This window comes from Canis lupus, chromosome 37 (genome assembly GCF_048164855.1).
Source record: "Canis lupus baileyi chromosome 37, mCanLup2.hap1, whole genome shotgun sequence".
In the NCBI taxonomy this organism is placed as follows: domain Eukaryota; kingdom Metazoa; phylum Chordata; class Mammalia; order Carnivora; family Canidae; genus Canis; species Canis lupus.
In genome coordinates this window covers 11911020-11931551 of record NC_132874.1, presented here as the reverse complement: position 1 = coordinate 11931551, position 20532 = coordinate 11911020, and the positions used below count along the sequence as shown (strand labels likewise).

Sequence of the window (20532 nt, the reverse complement as noted above, 5' to 3'; positions counted from 1 at the left end):
CTACCACTGGACATGGCCATGAATGACCTTTGCCATCTCATGGTGGCCTTTGTGAAGACAGATTCTCTGTCTTGAGCTGGTGCTATGGTTTTGGTTCTGAGCTGTGTGGAGTACAGACCAAATGGCTTTTGAACAGCTCTGCCTCTCCTCCTCTGTTTGGTGTCCCATTTCTCTGGTGGTGCTGTTGTGTGTTAAGAAATCGCAGCCTTGGTGTGAGAATTCAAGAATTCTCAGAACTGGGGTTCCAGACATGGCTTTTCCCCAGAGGCGTGCTAAAGAGGCATTCCTAGGGCATATCCCTTCTCTGCCAATGCATGTGTTTTTTATTGCAGTGATTCTGATCCAGAGCCTGAGAGCTGCCCCATGGCCTTGAGGATGCAAACACATAGGGTGGCATTGTGAGATTGCTAATTTCTGTTCATTCTCTTACTGCTTTGGTGAAAGTCTGTGTATTAGTCAGCTCGTGCTGCCGTAAGAAAATACCGTAGACTGGTTGGGGTGGTTTAAACAATAGAAATAAATTTCTCATTGTTCTGTAGGCTAGAAGTCCCAGATCCAGCCCTGTTCCTGGTGAGGGATTGCTCTGTGGCCATATCCTCACTGGGAGGGGGAGAGGAGGGGAGGGGGTGTGCACAGGCGTCTCTTCCTCTTCTTCATGAGGACACTGGCCCTTGCAGATTATTGTCCTTCATCCCATTATGACCTCATTTACTTTTATCACCTCCTTGCAAGCTCTGTCCAGATAGTCACATAGGGTATTGGAGCTTCAACATTAGGAATTTGGGGTGGGCCAAACAGTACTACTACCAATACTAGCACTCCAGGAGGGCTCTGAGATGGTAACAATTTTATTTCACTTTAATTTTCGATTAAGTTAATTTCCATGTTAATCTTTACCATGTTTCCTTTTGTGCTGCTATGGTACTAGAACAATTTCCTGGTATGTCCGTAGCCCTCAAGAACTTGTTTGACCTTGGAGAAGTTATTGTTCATCCCAACTGGGTGGAATTAAGCTTGGGTTTTTATTGAGTGCCATGCCCCCCACCCCCACCCCCCTTTTTGAGGCCTCCCGGGTTTATCTAAATCCCTTACTTCAGTGGGGATTGAAACAAGACTTGGGCTGGGATGCTGCTGTAGGCCAAGAGCCCTAAGGAAGGAGCAGATTGGGTTTTTCAGAGGCTCCAGAGGTCAGGGGAGGGAGTGGTAATCAAGGTGGCCCTGGAAAGATGTTTCTCTTGTCCATGTCATAAAACTCATGACATTATTCAAGGTTGAATAATCCTATGTGTTATACACAAATTCATTTTATTTGTATTTTCTACACAAATTTGATTTATTTTTATATGCTTTAAGTGTAATTTAGGGCAATGCTTTCCAACCAGTTCTACGTCTCAATGTGTACAGGTAGGGAAGAGCCTTGGAGTCCCCAGATAGGGCTGCCCTCAGGCAGAAGTGACTTGTTCAGGCTTGGAGTTTATCTGTGTTCACTCTCCTCAATGGTAACATCCCCCCCACCCCCATCCCCTCCTACCTGGAGATCCTGATGCTTTCTCAATCCCCACCATGTCATGATTTGAATTCTGTGATGTGTGTTTTTACGGGGCTTTAATTATTACCAGATCTACTGCGATGGCCTAGTGCAGTTTTGCTTTGCTTGTGAATTTCTTAGATCCCATTTCTCCCACATTTAGAGGACCTTTTACCTAGCTTTTGGAAATAACATGTTATTATGTGAGCCACATTAAATGTTTAGTGTCTTGTATGGCATATCTTTAAAGCCAGAAGGGTGATAACTGGGTGTGCTTTTGGGAAATTACCCTGTGGCTCATAAATCCCTTAATTTACAATTTATTACTTAAGCTCACCTGCTGCCAAATGTCCTCTGTCCTTCTAGCTTTCTCTTTAGTCTTTAGGGGATTTCTGCAGAGTCCCAAACTAGCTTCCTCATGATTTACTTTATGAAAGGTCATAAAGCAGTGCAGGTGTCTCATATGAGGAGGTTTGGGGTCAGTGAGGGAAATAAGAGCCTATTTTATAACCTTAGGTCTGCCTATTAAGGACCAGAGTGTCGCCAGTGTCAGCCCAGCCTGTCCACTAGGCCGTCTCCGTGTTGTGCTAGGAGAGCTTTATGGGTTCTTTCTGGAGCTTCAGAGCTGCTCATGCTCCATGTCTGGGACACCCCATTCCTCCTCTCTCCTTTTCCCTGACCTTTCGCTAGTGGTGTTGGTTCGTTCATACTGTGGCAGTGATGATTTCAGCTCTTGCTGCACACAGGGCCTCTTCCCGTGTGTCTTGCCCCACCAGGATCTTCTGGGTGTATTCCTAAAGCGGGTCCATGTTTCCATTTGGCAGGTAGGTGGGCATCCTGGTCATGTGTGGCTCCTGGTCTTGGTGACAAGGAAAGACATCTGTGTTTGAGACTTCCCCTGCCAACTTCTGGTGATGCCCCAAGTAGCAGTTCCCTTCCAGTGTTCCAGTGGCTTTGAACAGTTTCTTTTGTCTTCCAGTGCAGCTCAGAGTCTCACTTCAGAAACTTTTTTTTTTTTTTAAGATTTTATTTATTTATTCATAGAGACAGAGAGAGAGAGAGAGAGAGAGAGAGGCAGAGACACTGGCAGAGGGAGAAACAGGCATCATACAGAGAGCCTGTTGTTTGACTCGATCCAGGGTCTCCAGGATCACGCCCTGGGCTGCAGGCGGCACTAAACCGCTGCACCACTGGGGCTGCCCCAGAAACTTTTATCTGTCTTAATTCAGCTACCTTCCTTCTGATGGGCTTGGGCGTATTCATGAAGGAGTTTGAACCCACGTTTATGGGGTTAGTGGGTTATAGCATCACTCCCCATTTAGAGTGTTGCTATAGAAGGTCAGCGAATCCTCCAGAGACACACAGCTAGGGCAGGTGACACACCAGTGGAAATAGTGCACATTTATTGTCTTGGGGTGCAGGAGGCCTGTAATTTCTGGTGGGATCTGCATTGCAGATTGCTTAGCCTGTATCAGAGAGGCTTTACCCTGTCCTCACTCAGCAGTTTTTACCCAACTTCAGACCAGTGTTATTTGAAAAGGGCCTTTCCAGTTTACTCAGTTGGAAAGTGTTACAGAGTTTTAAAGGGTGAGCTGGAAGGCTCTCAGCTGGCACTTTCTGAATCCCTCAGAGGAAAATATTGGCAAACTCTCCACTCTCTGCCTGAACTCTTCTTATAAATCGAGAAGCCAAGAGTTACGAAGCTGTCACAAAGGGTCGGATTCAGCCGTGTGAGGGAACGTGTCATTATCCTTGCTAAGACCACGGAAGGTTTTTTCTGATAATACTGCCCTCCCCCCAACCCCCCCACCCCCCGGGCTTGTGATGTTAATCTTCCTGCCACTGAAATAGAAGTATGCAGTGAATGTAATTTATGGTGTATTCCTTTTTTTCTTTTTTTCCTGGACAGCCTTCTCTCTAGAAGATGTGCATCTGCACATGGCTTTTATGCCCCTCTCCCTTGTTTACAATTTAAATAAGACAGGTGCTGGGCTGCTTTATTCAACAGGTGTAGCACCAGCCATGAAGGAAACTTGGTTCCCCCTCCCCCTCCCGTGCCCCATTTTTTGGCTTTTTTTCCCTATGGTTTCAGGGGACAAGATGCTGAGATCAGAAGCAGGAGCTTGACATTGATTTATTATCATGTTAGTTACTGTCTCTGTGCCTCACACTTCAATATGTTGATGGAGAGCCCACTGTGATTGTGTCGTGGAGTCTGAGAAATTTCCACCTTCCTGAGTTGTCTGACTGCCAAACCTGTACCATCACTTCCACCCAAAGCCCCCAGAGAGGTATGTGGACATGAGCATAATGCTGGCATCTTCTTTTCATCCTTCCTTCTGCTCCCTGGCCTCAGCCTCCTCAGGCCATGCAAAGGCGCCTTTGCTAGCACTTTGCACATTCTGCAGCCCATTCTTGCTGCTCCTACCCTCCTGGGGTCGCTCTTTATGGACAACTTCCAAGGGAATAGGTTAAGATTGCCATCAAGTGGCTGCTCTTGGTAGTGGATGGGAGGATCCTGGCCCTTGGCGCTGGCCGACTCCACAGACCTTCTGCTCCAGATTCTTAGCCCCTTTGTGAAAAATCTGCAAGCTCAAGCCTGCTGTGCCTGAGGACTTGACCGCTGGGGTAGCCCCAGAGAGCTCAGAGCATTACTATCTTGTACATTTTCAAGGACAGGCTCTTCTATGAACCCGAACTGCACCTTTCTGTGGACCGTGGACTTCGGAGCAGGCTCACTTGCAGTGGCCTGAGCTCAGGGCCCTGGAGCTGTGAGCACAGATGATCTAGGCTTGCTGGGGAGAACTGCCATGTATTCAGCCTCCCGCCAGCTCCAGCCCCAGGAGGCCACTGCCCTCCAGCTCCGCTCCGGGAAATTGGCAGGGAGGATCGTGCTGTCATCCCCGAAAGGATGGCATTGTGGTCCCACCAAGGGAGAAGAGTGCTTGCACACGTGACTTGGACATTCCGTTTGGCTCCTGTTCCTTGTTTCCCAGCTCTGTAAATGGAGTAATAATTTCTTTCTCAGAGGCTGTATTCTTAGGATTAATGAGATGATTTATTTAAAGTCCTTAATATCTGGCAGGGAGCAAGCATTCAAAGGGTAATTGTGATTGAGGTTCTAGATACACGTTACCTAACTACTTCCCCTAAGAGCGGTAGCCGTGTGCTAAAAGTGCATACATCAGGGACTGTATTAAAAAATCCGTGTGCCCCATTCCCTGGGCCTGGATGCCATCATCCTGTAATTAAGACATGGAACACAGAAACTCTGACTGAGCGAGGAGGAAGTATGAACCCTGTGTGGTTGTCCTCACTAGGTCATTTCTCAGTGGTGTTGGGAAGGCCTCTCCTACCTATAGCAATAGCAGGAGTTAGGTTTGCGTATGTGGGGTGCCCCGGCTGGTACGCAGAGCTCATGATTTGTGTTGTCTCTGAGGTTTCTGAGCTGGCTCGTGGTCTGTGGAAGAAGATGGATCTGGGCCAGCTGGATTGGAGGGCGAGAGGCTGGGAGGCAGGCAAAGGGAGAAAGTGACTATGGGAACACATTAGCATGGCAATGCAACATCAGGTTAGGGTCAAGGGAAGAAGATTCTAGGGCTTCTATATTTACAGCAGGTTCTGAGAAGCGATGGAAGCTATGTTATGTAACCACTCACATCAGAACCTGTCAAATCATTAAACCACAATTCCTGGATTTTAGCCACTTAAAGCAATATTGGATGCATCACAAAAAATTGATATATTGTTGTGAGCATTGACGTCATTGTAGCTCTAGCTGTACAAGTAACTGGGTCCCAATGGGAGCAGGTTACTTAGGTCAAATGGAACACTTGAGACCTCCCTTTGTCCCATTTGGTTCTGTTTCAGTGACGAATGATCAGCTCATGTTTATGGCCTGTTTCAGGTTTTCTTCCTAATTGGCCAGATCCTATCCTGTGCGGTTGGGGTAGGAAACATTTGGATCCTTTTGTATAACTTGGGGGGTGTGTGTGAAAAGGGGGAGTGTGAAAAGATAAACAAAAAGGACAGGCCTCCTCTGTGACTCCTCGAAGCTCACCTGCATATGGTAATGAATTCAGGGTGATAGTTTCTTTCTGGATGTCTCCTCAGGGTGTGTGTGTTTGTAGGAGCTAGCAGTGAGCCCAGAATCATCTGTGTGTGGGTTTACACCTTTCTTTGTGTGCCTCTAACCTGGGGAGTGGCAACATGCGTGTCTAACTCTGAAAAATTCGATGTGGCTTGTATGTGAGGATTAATTGGTGATTGCTGGCCTTTTACCGTTGAGCTATATCAAGATTGCCTAAAATCCTTGATGATAAAAACCACCTTTTGGAGTAATTGCTTTGCAAAGAGTTTTCTCTATAGTTTTTGGTTTACTGAATAAGCTCGTGGCTTTTTTATAAATGGTTCTAACCTGTGATTCTGCCTTTTCCCCACGTCTGAAAGCTAGACTGATTACACCAGGAGCCATCTGCTGCTGAACTGGCGGGGGTTTGTCAGCTTGCTGTTCCATTTGCTCCCCTCTCCTTTTCACCCCGCTGCCTGGGAAGATGTCCCCGTCTGTCTGACTTGCCTTGGTTACTGGGTCTGAGCTTGAGCGGAGGACAACAGAGAGACATAGACTGCTGCTGCCCGCAGACATGGTCATGGTGTCTTGAGAACCTGTAGATGTAGAACTTTGCACAATGATGGGAATGCTCTGTATCTGCATTGTCATTACGGTAGCCACTAACCGTTTAGGAGTCCATGAGTCCTTGATACCTAGCTGGTCTGATTAGATTTAGTTTAAAAACCAAACCAAACAAAACATACGAGGCTACAGGCTACCTACCACATGAACAAGTGTAGCTACAGAGACAGGAGGAGCATAGCGGTCACGTTCTTAGCCTTTTGTTCTCAAGCTCTATCTTTTGTTATTGTTTTGGGCGGGAGGTGGTTCTAGGTAGCCAGTGTAGTTCAATTTACAAGCATTCTTTTAGCTTCTTTAATGGTATGTCATGTATAGAGGCAGTGGCAACTGAGTGAAAACACATGCCTGTTTTGTTTACATGCCTTTATTGAGTGTGTTGGGCAATTAAAAAAAAATTATTCATATGCGGGGGGGAGCAGAGGATCCTGGGATCATAACCTGAGCTGAAGGCAGCCAGCCACTGAACCACCCAGGCCTTCCTGTGTTGGGCAATTTGAAAACACTTGTGGCCTGTGGTATCAATGTCACGGTATTCACGTTATCCCTGGCTTCAATACAGCAATGTAATACTGGTGTCAACGTTGTCATTGTCTGCTGTTCTTTACTTGATCCTTGTTTTTTGTTAGCTCCATGTGAGTCCACGTTTCATATAAAAATTTTTTAAGTAGGCTCCACACCCCATGTGGAGTCCATCGCGGGGCTTGAATTCCTGCCCCTGAGATCAAGACTTGAGATGATATAATAGTCCGACGCCTCACTGAATGATCCACCCAGGTGCCCTTATATGACTTTTTTCATCGAGTACTATTTTTTGTGATCAGTACTACTTCTTTCCAGCAACACACCCACCTTCCTGTGGTATCGTTTAAGTAATTGTTAAGATTCCTGTTTCACTGTATTAACATTAATTGTAGAAAATGTGGAAATTTCAGAAAACTAGGAAGATTACCACTGGAGAGAATACTGTCTCTTTTCCCTTCCCTTCTTTTTCTTTTTCTTTTTCTTTCTTTTTCTTTTTCTTTTTCTTTTTTTCTTTTTCTTTCTTTTTCTTTCTTTTTCTTTCTTTTTCTTTCTTTTTCTTTCTCTTTCTTTCTCTTTCTTTCTCTTTTTCTTTCTCTTTTTCTTTTTCTTTTTCTTTTTCTTTTTCTTTTTCTTTTTCTTTTTCTTTTTCTTTTTCTTTTTCTTTTTCTTTTTCTTTCTCTTTCTCTTTCTCTTTCTCTTTCTCTTTCTTTTTCTTTTTCTTCTTTTCTCTTTTTTTTTCTTTTCCAGCTTGTTTAATCTCCTCTGGTCTACATTCTTTACATTTTTTTCTTTCTTTTCCTTTTCCCTTTTTTCCTTTTCCTTTTCCTTTCTTCTCTCCAGCTTGTTTTATCTCCTCTGGTCTAATTTCTTTACACTTACATATTTTAAAACTCCATTGAATGTTTCATGCAGTAGAATCTCTGCAATATAAAGCATTGTGAGTCTTTTCCTCATGTTACCAAGGTTTGGAGAATGTGATTTTTGTTTTTCCTCTTTAAAACGTGTAAAGCTTAAATTATGTTCCATATGCAGCATTAGTTGTCAGTATGGCACATGAAACCTTGAAGGAAAATGCCATGGAGAATACAGACAGAATTGTTAATGTGATCAATGTAGTTCCTTTTTTTTTTTTTTTTTACGGATTTTATGTATTTATTCATGAGAGACAGAGAGAGAGAGACAGAGAGAGAGAGAGGCAGAGACATAGGCAGAGGGACAAGCAGGCTCTATTCAGGAACCTGATGTGGGTCTCGATCCTAGCACCCCCAGATCACTCCCTGAGCCAAAGGCTCAGCCACTGAGCCACCCAGGTGTCCCATGTAGTTCCGCTTTGTGAAGAAGGTAGAAGGATTACAGTAAAATTTTGGCTGTTATATGAACATGGTAGTAAAGAAATGAATTCATCTAAGTTAGCAGGGTATAAAAGGCAAATCTTTGAGGAAGACTCAAGAGTTTTATAGACTGGAAGAAGTCACTGACTCTAAAGCAAAGGACTTTAATATTGAAATTAATAAAGGGATTAAAGTCAAGAGAAAACAGTGTAAAGGTTATTGAGTGTTAAATAGTGTTCATAAAATTCTTTCGCCTGAAGATTTGAAGGTTAGATCTTTTTCCCAAGAGAAAAATTCATGGGGCGTTGGAGTGGCATAGTTGGTTAAACATCTGACTGTTGATTTCTGCTCAAGTCGTGATCTCAGAATCATGAGATTGAGCCCCGTGTTGGGCTCCATGTTCCATGGGGAGTCTGCCAGAGATTCTTTCTCTCCTCTGTCCCTCCCTGCACACTCAAACATATTCTCTCTTTAAAGTCTTCAAAATTAGGATTTTTTAAAAAACCCGTGCATGCTGAAAAAGCAGTGTATTATAAATTACATGATATGTTCTTAGCCAAATACTTGTAAATACAGAGATAATTCTTGATAACTCTTCTTTGGGAAGAAAGGGGTGCGATTCAATGCTTGGAGGTCTGAAACGGGGCCTCCAAAGTGAGAGAGTGTCAGGCAATGGAGGCCTGAAATGCCTTCTTTGAACAATATTTATTGGGTCTCAGCTATTTTCTCTAGGCCCATGCTAGAGGGTACTTTGAGGGTTCTTAAGATAAGCAAGACTAAATCCTCTTTTTTTTAAAGATGTTATTTATTTATTCATTAGAGACAGAGGAGGCAGAGACATACACAGAGGGGAGCCTGATGTGGGACTTGATCCCAGAACACTGGGATCATGACCTGAGCTGAAGGCAGATGCTCAACTACTAAGCCACCAGGTGCGCCCCCCCTTTTTTAAACAGCAAAAAACCCACAGATTTATGTTTTCTCCATACCCACAGTCCTGAGATCAAGAGTCATATACTCCTTGAACTGAGCCAGCCAGGCACCCCAAGACTAAATCCTCTTGGTCCGAGAAAATGGCAGTTGGGTAGATGTTTGCTCATAACTGGGTATTACCCTAAAAGTAGCCCCTGCAGAGCAGAAGGTGGGTGTCCCCTGAAGTCTGCCAGGAGGAGGAGCAGGGGCTTTCTAGGAAGACAAAGAGGAGAGACTATTCCAAAAGACGTAACAGCATGTACAAAGTCAGGCTTGATAGATCAAGTTAAGACAATATATCAGTTGCCATACACACAGGAGCAAGTTACCTCTGGGCCTTTATGCACCATCATGGGGTGCCATCAGGTTGGAAAACCAAAGCACTGTTAGTCTACTGTAGGTCTTAGGAAGCGGATGTAAAAACTTCCTATTTATTTATTTATTTATTTAGATTTTATTTTTAAGTAGTCTCTACATCCAACATGGGTCTCGAACTCACAACCCTGAGATCAAGAGTTACATGCTTCACCTACTGAGCCAGCTGGGTGCCACTTATTTTTTTTTTAATTGGGTGTAAATAGAATTTGAACCAGTAAAAGGAGCAACAAAATTGTTAAAGTATGTTGAAATCTTTGCACATAAATGTTTTCTCTGATTAATACCCTAGTATCACTTTCTAGAAGGGAGCTCGCTGAATTACAAACTTTTAAGAGTTGGCATTTATCACCAAGTTACTCTCTAGAAATATTTTTTCAGTTTGTTCCCACATAGCAGCTTAAGAGAGTATGGGTTTTGTCAGAATCAGATTTGAGGAGATTGACAATGCTTCAGTTGTGACCTGAGTCAGCTCTTTAGTTCTTCTTAAACCTAGTTTTCCATTATTCAGTGTTCTTAAGTAGGTCAAATGACCATGTTGTAATTCTGGTTGAATTCTGGATGCTTCTGAAGGTCGTGTTTTCAAAATAGTGTCAACACTGTTAATCTTATCCAACTTGGCATCATTTCTGTGTTTACCTTTTTATAAATGCATTACCCAAATCATTAAAAAAAAAGATTTTATTTATTTATTTGAGAGACTGAGTGAGAGAGAGCACACAGACAGGAGCAGGGTCAGAGGAAGAGGGAGAAGCAGACTCCTGCTGAGCAGGGAGCCTGATGTGGGACTCGATCCCAGGACCCCAGGATCATTACCTGAGCTGGAAGCAGATGCTTAACTGGCTGAGCCACCCAGGCACCCCTACCCAAGTCATTTAAAAAATATATTGAATAAAGCCGAAGCATATTTTATCTTGTGTCTTTTTACAACCAAATAATTAAAAGTATATATTTGACAAAAATTTCTGTAATTCATTAGCACAGAGTTTATTAAGGCATAGAGGTAGCTCTTATGAATTGTTTACTATATACCACCAACCCTTTTACATATATAATTAATTTAATGCCTTAATTTAACCAACTATTGTCCTTACATGTAATTAACAGAGGGAGGACACAGGACTTTCCTCAATTCTCCCCTGAAGTTCAGACACTTAATGAAGAGTAGGATTAGAACCAGGCAGCCTCGTCCAAAGTGTGCTGTGTGTGTTATGAGTCATCAAGGTTCTTAGTGCTAGACGTTGACCAAAAAAACCTGTTGGAATATTGTCCTTTCTAGTAGGTTATTAATTTGAACTTCTGGTTTAATTGTAGTCCCATTTCATTGGTATTAGTGACTAAATCCATAGCAACTGAATTTCACTAGTTGATATACAGTCACCCTGCCTCAATCTCTGTACTGTGTTCTTGTAATTATTGGTATTATTTTATAATTGTACAGCGTGGCTTTGAAGTCACATTGGCTATAGGGCCAGCCACATGTATTATACAGTTGAACACCGTTGGTGCTTCAGGAATTACCAAGCCCTCTTGGAAAGAGTCCAAGTCAGGCTCTGTGTGTACCTACTTCTGCTTGGTGTTTTGCTAGTGTATTAACTTTTATTTAAATAGAATGCTGACAAGTAATGTTTACTACTATGTTGGCTGCTGCAGAAGGCCTGCACTTAAATGATATTTTTGAAAATCAAATATTCGCACTGTGGATCACTTTTTTGCATTGGCTTTTATCATAACATAGGTGATATGATCAATATTATTCAGCCCAAATAACATACGTACTTTAGGAGTACATGGTGAATTCAGTGTGATCATGAAAACTCACTATTTCCTGTATGAAATTCTCAGATTCTATAACCTTGTACACCTTGTCTCACACATGGCAACCCACTCCACCCTACTCCTCCTTTGTAAGAAATGTTTTTTTTTTTTATTTGGATTGATAAGGTGCCACTTTTTGTATGCAATAATTTACATAGGTGGCAGGAAATTGGGGAGCTTTTGGAAGCAGATCATGGGAGTGAAGGAGTATTTGGTAATCTGTCCCTACTTTGTTAAGGCTTGTCTTTCCTTTTATGAGTTAGGTCCCGGCTCTCAAGGTGAGCTGACTTCCTTGATTGGATACATGAATAAAACAAGTCTTAATGCTTATGAAGCAGCTTCTTTAATTAATCTGCACAACACTATTAGATACCCAAATTTGATGAAATTTGCAAGTGAATTGCTTCTCACATTTTATCCAAATCCTAGATTGGGGTTTGCTCTATTCCTTGATTTTCTTAAAATGTTGAGTGCAGCTGGTGGGCTGCTGGACTTTGCCCAACTTGGAGGTCATGAAATGGTTGTACACGCAGGTAGGTCCTTAGTTCTGAAGCTCTCAGGAGCAAAATATGTCCTCAGATGTCCTGGTGTTTAGGTGATAATTAGGTGGATGGTGGCTATGATAGCTGGCTGGCTACACAGTGTTTCTTAGGATAGGAGACCCTTCCTGAAATAGCAATTGGTGTACCTTTTTCTCTAGAGTCCTAGATCTTTATATTTAAGCATTTGGAGATTACAATGATGCATTGCTGGTGCAAACGCCAAAATTGATGGCTGCTTTGGAAACCATTTTGCCGTTAACTTGTAAATTTGTGTTTGCATATTCAAGGATTTCTAACAGTTCCACTTCTAGGTATGTATCCCAGAGAAACTCCAGTGCATGCTTTCCAGGGGGCAAGCAGAAGGAAGTTTGCACCATGGTTCGTGATAGCAACAAGCTGGCAATGCTTAGATGCCCTTGGATGAGATCATTAGAATGTGGAATATTCATACAGTGGAGTGTGATGAACAACAGTGAAAATAAGCAAAGAATAAGCAAAAACGATGATTCATGATCTTAGTAACCCAATGTTGAGTTGGGGGGAAACAAATCCCCTGAGACTTAACACTGAGCTATACCCTTTAAAAATTAATTAATTAATTAATTAATGAGAGTGCTAGTGCAAGTGGGGAGCAGGTCAGAGGGGGAGAGGCAGAGAATCTGAAGCAGTCTCCCCATTGAGCACTGAGTCCCACGCAGGGTCAGATTCCAGGACCCTGAATTCATGACCCAAGGCACAACCAAGGTTTGGGATGCTTAACTCACTGAGCCTCTCACCTCCTCCTGCCGCTGCCCCACCACAGCAATAAGTCCATAATAAAGCACAGATAGATATGCTTAAATTAAAAAATAATGAAGTAGGGTAGGTAGAAGCATATAGACAGTGTTTTAGTAACTGGTTTTGGCTGTTTGGTTTATAGGTATTCTTTATATTAAACTAAAACAGGAAGACTGACGTGGATGACATTTGGCGGAGGGTGTCTTCATTTAAAACTTGGAACTTGCTCTGATCCTTGAAGGTTGAAACTGAGTTGATAGTACTGTCCGTCACACCACCTTGTAATGAAGGGACACCTTTCTCCCCCTGCCGCTCACTACCCTCTTGATCAGAATTTCAGGATTGAACCTTGTCATTTTATTCAGAAACAGGACACAGTTTTCAGCTTTATTGCATGTCCTTCCAAAGCTGCTGTTAATCCATCTTTCTGGTACTTTTGATGGGTTTCCTCTTTGGTAAATCAGCATTTTGTCCAAACAGTCCAAAACCTGCACCTGCTGAAGCCAACAGGCAAGTTTTTCAGCTCTTTTCATGACCCAGCAGCAGAGCACAGGTCACAGTGGACACACAAGTCTAATGGAGCATGTATTTTAGGGAATATGGAATGCGTGATCAGATCCTGAAGGTGGTCTTGGAAGAAAAAGCAGTCCAGGCCAGCACTCCTTTAGATTCTCTCTCTCTCTCTCTTTTCTTAAGATTTTATTTATTTATTCATGAGAGACAGAGAAAGGCAGAGACATAGGCAGAGGAAGAAGCAGGCTCCCTTTGGGGATCCTGACTTGGGACTCCATCCCTGGACCCCTGGGATCATGCCCTGAGCCAAAGGCAGACGGTCAACTACTGAGCCACCCAGGTTCCTTTGAGGTCTTCTCTTTTTAAATTTAAGTACCTCATTTTTCAGGCAATGGGAAGAGGAAGAAACAGGGAAGTCAGGGAGAGTAGAGATGAAGAATAAAGCAGACACTGCCTACCTGGGATGGGCTGATGATCGCTGTGTATGCTCTCATGTTGGAGGCATCAGAGCCGGGGATGTCAGGGATGGCCAGTATCCAAATGTGGTCCATCGAGCTGTGTTTCTGGCCAGTTATTTTAGGTCTTGTGGTTCCTGCTTTCGTCCTTACCTTTTCTCAGAATTACCATACGATATTTCCAGTTCTACATTGGGTGCTTTTGATTACTGAAGGCGCCAAAAGACAAGTCCCAGTAGAAAGAAGAGGAAAAAAGCCAAATACTCATCCCTTAAATGTCCTTTAATTGACTGTGCATGACTTATGCTGTGGTGGGGTACATGCCAAACTGTTGTTCAACATTATAGGAATATACCACACTGGAGACAGCTGAATGAGGGTCTGCTCTGTGGGCTCACATACAGAGCATGATAGAATTGGACAGGGATTTTCTATCCCCGAGACTTCGGCTGGGAATTGTATCATGAGGTGGTTCTGGTGGGTTAGCTTACCCCATCCCCAAATAACCCCAGGATTCTTGGATGACCTTCTGTTGAGACCTTATAAGGAGCTCTGATCTTGGTTAAAAGGCATACTTGCATAAGCCTCAGTTTGCACATTTGTAAAGTGGGGGATATTTTACTAGATTGTCTCTAAGGCCCTGCCTGTAATTGATTTTCAAATGGTGGAGAGCAAGGAGAAGTCACAAAAGACCATCACCAACCTTTTGATTGATTTTATATATATATATTTATTTATTCCCCCCTCCCCCCATTTAAAAGTGAGGCAGGTAGATATGCTCTGGTGATTCAGGTGACAGAAGACTGTCATCGTGGAAAGCAGAATTACCAGCATTGGGTAGCTGTTAGATGCCGTTAGCAAAGCTGGCCTCAGCTTTGAGGGTTTTTATGAGGTCTAAGTAAGTTAAAATTTAGGAGTGGCTCATTCAGTGGTTAAACAACAAGTAACCAAAAGTAATAGTAAGGGGCATTCTTTTCCCAGCTTCCTTGGATGCATCTGAGGTAAAACTTTAAATTTAGCATGTGGGTTCTTTGATGGCATGCCACCACTCCCCCCTCATTGGAAAAGCATAAAGAGTAGAGTGTGGGATGGTGTTCAGAGCATGTGTTTTGGACATTATAATTGCCAGCTGAAGTTCAAAAGCTTTGAAAGAATTGACTTTTAAAATCAAATAGCTTTATGACAAATGAAGGGAGCTGGCCAGCCTTGTTGGATTCTTGCCTCCCCCCCCCACCCCCCACCCCCAAGCAGCTGCCAGGCCACAGAGCCTGTTCTGTGACAGATCCTCCAGAAACAATGAGGAGAAACAGCTTCTGTGTTATTAGATGAGATGAATTTACGTGTGTGGGGGAGGGCCGTCCGTGTGCTGGGGGCGGGGAGGGCAGTGGTGGCCCTGGCGGTCATCACAGGAGTAATAAAGCACCCTGGTAGCCAGGATTGGAGGGAGAGGAGGGGAAAGAAGGGAGGGGATGAAGGGGAGGAGTGGGAGGAAAGGAAGGGGAGGGCTGGAGGAGGAGCCTGTGGAGAGAAATTTCTGCAGTCTGTCTGGATCACTGCCCAGGTCTCCCAGCCAAAAAAACAAATAAAAATAAATAAAAGGCAAGTGCTGAATGACACAGATTATGATATTAAAAAGGGATGCCATTGAAAATGTGCCACCGACCCCCATTCCTTGCCTTGTGTAGGGGTGAAATGTGTGCATGGAGGGGGGGCAGTCTGGCAGACGTGTGGACCATCAAACTGACTGCCCCCATCAGAGGTGTCCTGTCTTTCCCCTCCACAACCCCCCCCCCCCTCAGAAATTCTCAAACAAGGATTCATCTGCATTGCAGATTGGGGGGAATTGGAATTGCATTGCCTGGATAGAGAAAAGCCAGTCGCTCTTTTGCGGCCCCCACCACCCCAGGATCAGGAGGGGGGAAGAGCGCCCCCCAACCCCTCCCCTTTGGGGTTGGGTTCCCTCCCCTACACATAAATAACCTCCCCTCCTTGGCGCCTCCCCTCCCCCTGGGCCCGGGGCTGCGGCCGTCCTATTGCTGCGCGGAATCTGCACCGCCGGAATCTGCAGCCCCGCCGCCTGCTTATTACGTACAGGGGAGGATTGTTGACAAGTGCTCTGGAGCCTGCCTCGCCGCACTCGCCCTCCCTCCTCCCTCCCTCCCTCCCTCCCTCCCTGTGTCCCTTCTTCCTCTCTGTCTCTCTCTCTGCAATGATCCGGCTCTGAGGATGGCTGCTCCACGGGTCTGTCAGGTGCAGTTTTTGGTGGCTTATCTTGAGGAACCTGGGATAGAAGGTCTGTTCCTATAAATAAAATAAAAAAACCAAATAGCTCTAGGTTTGTTTCAGGCTGCTGTGGCTTTTGTTGGGGAGAAATAGGCCTTTTGTGGTTTTTTTCCTCCTGCTGGGGTCCTGATTAAATCCATTATGGATGGCAAGGTGCTAGATAGATAGATCTCTCTCTCTCTCTCTCTCTCTCTGTATGTAAAAAAAAAAAAAAAGTGTTGCAATTGCTTAATATTAATATTCTTTCAGCTTTGGTACCCTCCCTGGGGGCAGTGGTGGCTCCTGCAAAGGCACTGTGGAAATTTACAGGAGAGAATTAATGTCGTTCTTAAAGCATTCAGCTCTGTTGACCATTTTGGCCAAATCTGCAGTTTTAGCCAGGCTTGTATGAATTTAGAGATTTCTCTGGGGACTGAACGCCATCCAGCTATGGCTGGTCCCTTTATTTTATTGCCAGTTTATGTGATCATTTCCCAGCATTTAAAAATAGATGTTTGATTAAAGTTAATTAGTTCATCCTCAACACAGCTCTGGTTTCCTTTATCAGCAGCATGCATGGCTTCCTTTCCTTTAATACTTCCTATCTCTTGTCTTCCTTCCTCGATAGATGGAGGAAACTGAGGCACGGACGTGGATACTAGGTGATTGTAGGTCAGCCCTGAGAGCTTGAAACTCCGAGTGCTCTAGATTTTTCTCCCACCCTTCATGCATTAATCTGTGTTTGCATTACCAGATGTAAACACAAATGAATTTTAGGAGCTATCAATTTTAGATCTTTGCAGAATCTGTGGCCGCGTTCCTAGAGTTCTGCTTTTTGTGTTGCTTCCATTAGATTTCAGTACGAGAAAGAATGTTGCTCTGAGAGGTAGTAGGCCTCTCTGCACTTGCTTGTTGTCTGTCAGTAGCTTTCTGTTTCTTTCTTTCTGTTCTTTTTTTCTTTATACCTTCTAAGAGTCCACTTAATTCTTTCTTAATCTATTCATCTGAAAAGTGGGTGTGCAGTGTGATTTGTGCAGGTGAGGTAATAATGAGGGCCCTCGGAGACTTCTGTGCCTGCCAGTCATGTTACAAGCACAACAGAATCCAGAACTTATGTGGGGTCCATTTTTATTGTATTAGGGAATAAAAGCTGCCAGAAAGGCTTTAGGGTTAAGGGTGTGGCTCTTACCCACAAATTGTGATGTTAGTCAGGACACAGTATTTGGCGTTGTGCCTGTTTATCAGCACAGACTAGTACCCAGACTCATAACTTTATGGAGTTTGTTGATTTGAGTTGAAGCCAGCTTTGCTTAACTTTGTAGAGACTTGCTAATATTTGAGTGCCTGTGTCTTTGGGTAACTCGTCTGTGGGGTAATTGTAGTGATGATATGGAGCTTTAAAGATAAATATACATGCATGTGGTGATCACTGAAAGGTAGACTTTCCCTAGCTCTCTGAGAACTTGCTGCTTATTATATGGAAATCTCTCTTTGAGAAGTGCAAATTCCATGATTAGGGGGAAAAATATGATTTTTGGTGCATCCAGTTATTTGGATGTAAAACTTGGGATGTGTTGGTTTCATTAATCTATCTAAGGGAATGTCTGAAAATGCCCTGTGTTTACCTCTACCATGTGTGATGGCATTGTTCTGCAGCTCCGTCTCCACACCGGCCGAAATCCAGCTTCGCCTTTCATCCCTTTTCTTCTGAAGGTGAAATGTGGTTTTTGACCTCTGGAGTGTTCAGTACTGGGCCATTTGTACAGTGGAACCTTTTTACTTACCTGATACAAGCTTGAGTTGCGTGTCCTTGGGGGACTCCCAAGGATTCGTGCTTTAGCTGAGCACTTATAACTAGGTTGCATGGTGGGCATGCTTTTGACTGGTTTGCCAGCATAAAATCAATAAGGTATTGGAATGGAGTTTGGGCCTGGAGGAGTTAATAAGGCTTGGGATGGAGGAGTAATTAATGATGGCATGCAAAAGTGGAGGGAGCTTCTCATTGTGGAGCAATGTGGATGTTTCTATTGTAGCAATTACTATTACTATTATCATTATTATTCGAGGTACTCTACGTGTTGTGATGTTGTAAAATTCACAGTGCGGCCAAAGAACTAGTGAAAGGAGGGAGAATCTAAGGGAAGAGCCCATTACCCTAAAGGAGTAAAAGAGTCACTGCAAAATACACTGTAGGTTTTGCCCACCATTATGATCATCAGGTTCCAGTAGCTGCCAGGGCTGGTCCAGAAACTAGAGATCCTGGGTCCTTCCCACTGAGTGGTTTTTGTATCAAATGAAGCCACAACTGTGACTCTTTGGTGGTGGTTGTTGGAGTCTCTTCATGAGGATTGCTTTCTTTCTTCTTGTGACTCCTGGTCAGGATGTGGGAAGGAGAGGTCTTTTGTCTTTGGGTAGTGCTTTCTCCTTTGGGATTTAGACCTCCAGAACCAGGCCCGTTTCAGCACTAGCAGCAGTGTGGTCACCCTTCTTGTGTTTAATCGTGTCCTGTCTGCTGGCTCATTCCTTTCTGCCTCAAGGTGAGGAAATCCTTTCTGGGCTCAAGGGTCCTGTCTGGTCTGTCTCCAGTGTAGCCACGTGCTTGTTACTGAAATAATCAGAAGAAAAAGAATAGAATCAGATCTTTTCCTTGCCCACCCAGTGGGCCCAACTTTTCCCTGGTAATTAATTAGTACTGTGTCAGTTTTTTTTCAGGGACACCTTTTTTCAAAAACTCAAGCCTGCAAGGCAGGTTCAGAACCAAGGAGGTTTTGTGGGGGAAAGATTGGTGGTGGGAAGAGCTGGGGGATGATCTGTTGGTTTACTTGTTGAGTGTTAAGCTAACAAAAACCTTTGTCGTCTATCTTGGGGCTCTTCTTGAGGGATCGTTGGGGTTATTCTTGGATTCCCCTTCCTTGGTTGCAGTGGCAAATCCCCATAGCTGATTGAGAGGAGACAAAGGGGAGCCCTATCTGCTCAGGGGCCGTCCAGAGGGAAGGGATAATTATTTCCCATAAGCCGAGGTATTAAACCACTTCCATTTGTGCTTCATTGACCACGAGTGTGGCAGTGACATCATGCCCCACGACTGTCATTTGTTCTTGTCCACCTCAGCGTTTTGATGTGGGGAGCATGTCCGTGGACCAGCCTGGGGCTTGGCTTCACAGACCTCTCTGCACTGCTTACCCCCTTCCCTGGAACCCCAGGATCGATCCATAAAGCTTAGCTACTGACCCAAGTGTGTACATTGGGTTCAGACTCCGTCTTCATGTTGAACCTGCGAGACTGGCCAGAGCCAGATTTCCCCTGGCATCCCAGAGCAAAACAAGCGATCCACAGATTTTTCTCTAAAAATTTTGGGTGAAAAATAGAGTTTATTTTTCACTAGCAATGGCAGCAGACTGTGCATTCTGAATATCACTGAGAGGGTCGTACCTTAGCCAACGGGGCCGTTGTTAAAATTTTTCTCTCAACTCAAAGTGTGACAGCCTTCCCCATCCCCCAACACACACACACACACACACACACACACACACACACACACACACACTGCAGCTGAAAATGAAAGCTCTCTTTGGATGCTTGACTGTTTAATATGTAATGTGATACCTTGTCTCACAATGACGGGGTGACAGACGGGCAGTGGCTGTATAATAGAGAATTACCTTTTGTGCATCTCTTCCACAACAAAGCCAAATACATCAACTCTCCCTGATATGCTAATATGTTTGGTGTGCTCCAGATGTTTTGGAAGCTAGGGAATAGCTTCAAAGGTCTCCTTATTTTTTTTCCCCCTTCTCTTTAACCCGTCTTTAGACATTGCTTTTTGTGAAACAGCAGCGTTCAATTTTTTCCCCTTTGGTTTTATATTCTGTGATGTACGTGTAGCTAATGGGAGGGCTGGTGAAACTTCTTTGTGTGTAAAATATGAAATTATAAGGGCTGCACGTTCTGTGTGTGTGTGTGTGTGTGTGTGTGTGTGTGACAATGTTAGAAAAGGATTCCCTCCTCTCTCTACACCGGTGTTCTGAAATCTGTAGCTCTCATCGGATGCTTAAGCTGGAGTTCTTGAGCTAAACGGGATCCTTGGCCTTGTTTGTGTTTTGATTTTCCCAGCCCCCCATTTCCCCGTCTCTGTGAAAGCAAGAGGGAGATCATGCTCCTGCATCTTCAGTCTTCAGGACAGAAATTCTTCTTACTCACTGCCTTGCTCTTTCAGGCTTAGAAATGAAACCAGTTTTGGTGTGTTGCTTTGAATTGAAAGCGTTTTCGTCTCTTGCTAATTTGGGAAATGGGCCGAAGGGCTCGGTTCTGCGGTACTGGATTCTTTGGGGGTTCTCAGTCTGGGTGCATGGGCACTGCTGCCCGCCGTGGCCCAGTGGTCTCAGGCCTGAGAGTGACAGTGCCCTGCCACTCCTGTCCATGCCTGTCCACTGCTGTTGGCTGGCCAGCACTCTGCCTTCCCCTGCAGTGGTTTGGAATTTTCAACTCATATTTATTGCTTTTGTGAAAGACAATAGACGTGGTTTAATTTAAGTTCAACCTATTGAATATTAATAGAGAGGAACAAATGCTCATGTGGCGAGAAGGGGCTCTCTGGGCCATTCAATTTTCTCCATTTCACCTCCTCTCCCAGTGAAGGTTCCTTGTTGATTGGGGGAGGGGTTTGGGAAAATAAAATCAGCCTGGGTGTTTGGAGGAGGGTACGCTGTTCCGTTATTTCTCATCGACTAAAAATAATAATCCA

The 20532-nt window shown here is 44.1% G+C and overlaps 1 protein-coding gene across 4 annotated transcripts in view; it reads left to right on the top strand.

Annotated features, from left to right (window-relative positions):
- The window catches only part of JARID2 (jumonji and AT-rich interaction domain containing 2), a 260404-nt gene that overhangs the window by 130915 nt on the left and 108957 nt on the right, over nt 1-20532 (top strand). The window contains exon 1 of one of the 4 annotated variants that reach the window (XM_072813672.1): nt 15694-15819. The exons of the other annotated variants lie outside the window; for them this stretch is intronic. Within the exon in view, the coding sequence (XP_072669773.1) occupies nt 15753-15819 (67 nt within the window). The 5' untranslated portion in view covers nt 15694-15752. Of the gene's footprint in view, nt 1-15693; nt 15820-20532 lie in introns of those variants that run through there. 4 annotated transcript variants of the gene reach the window in all.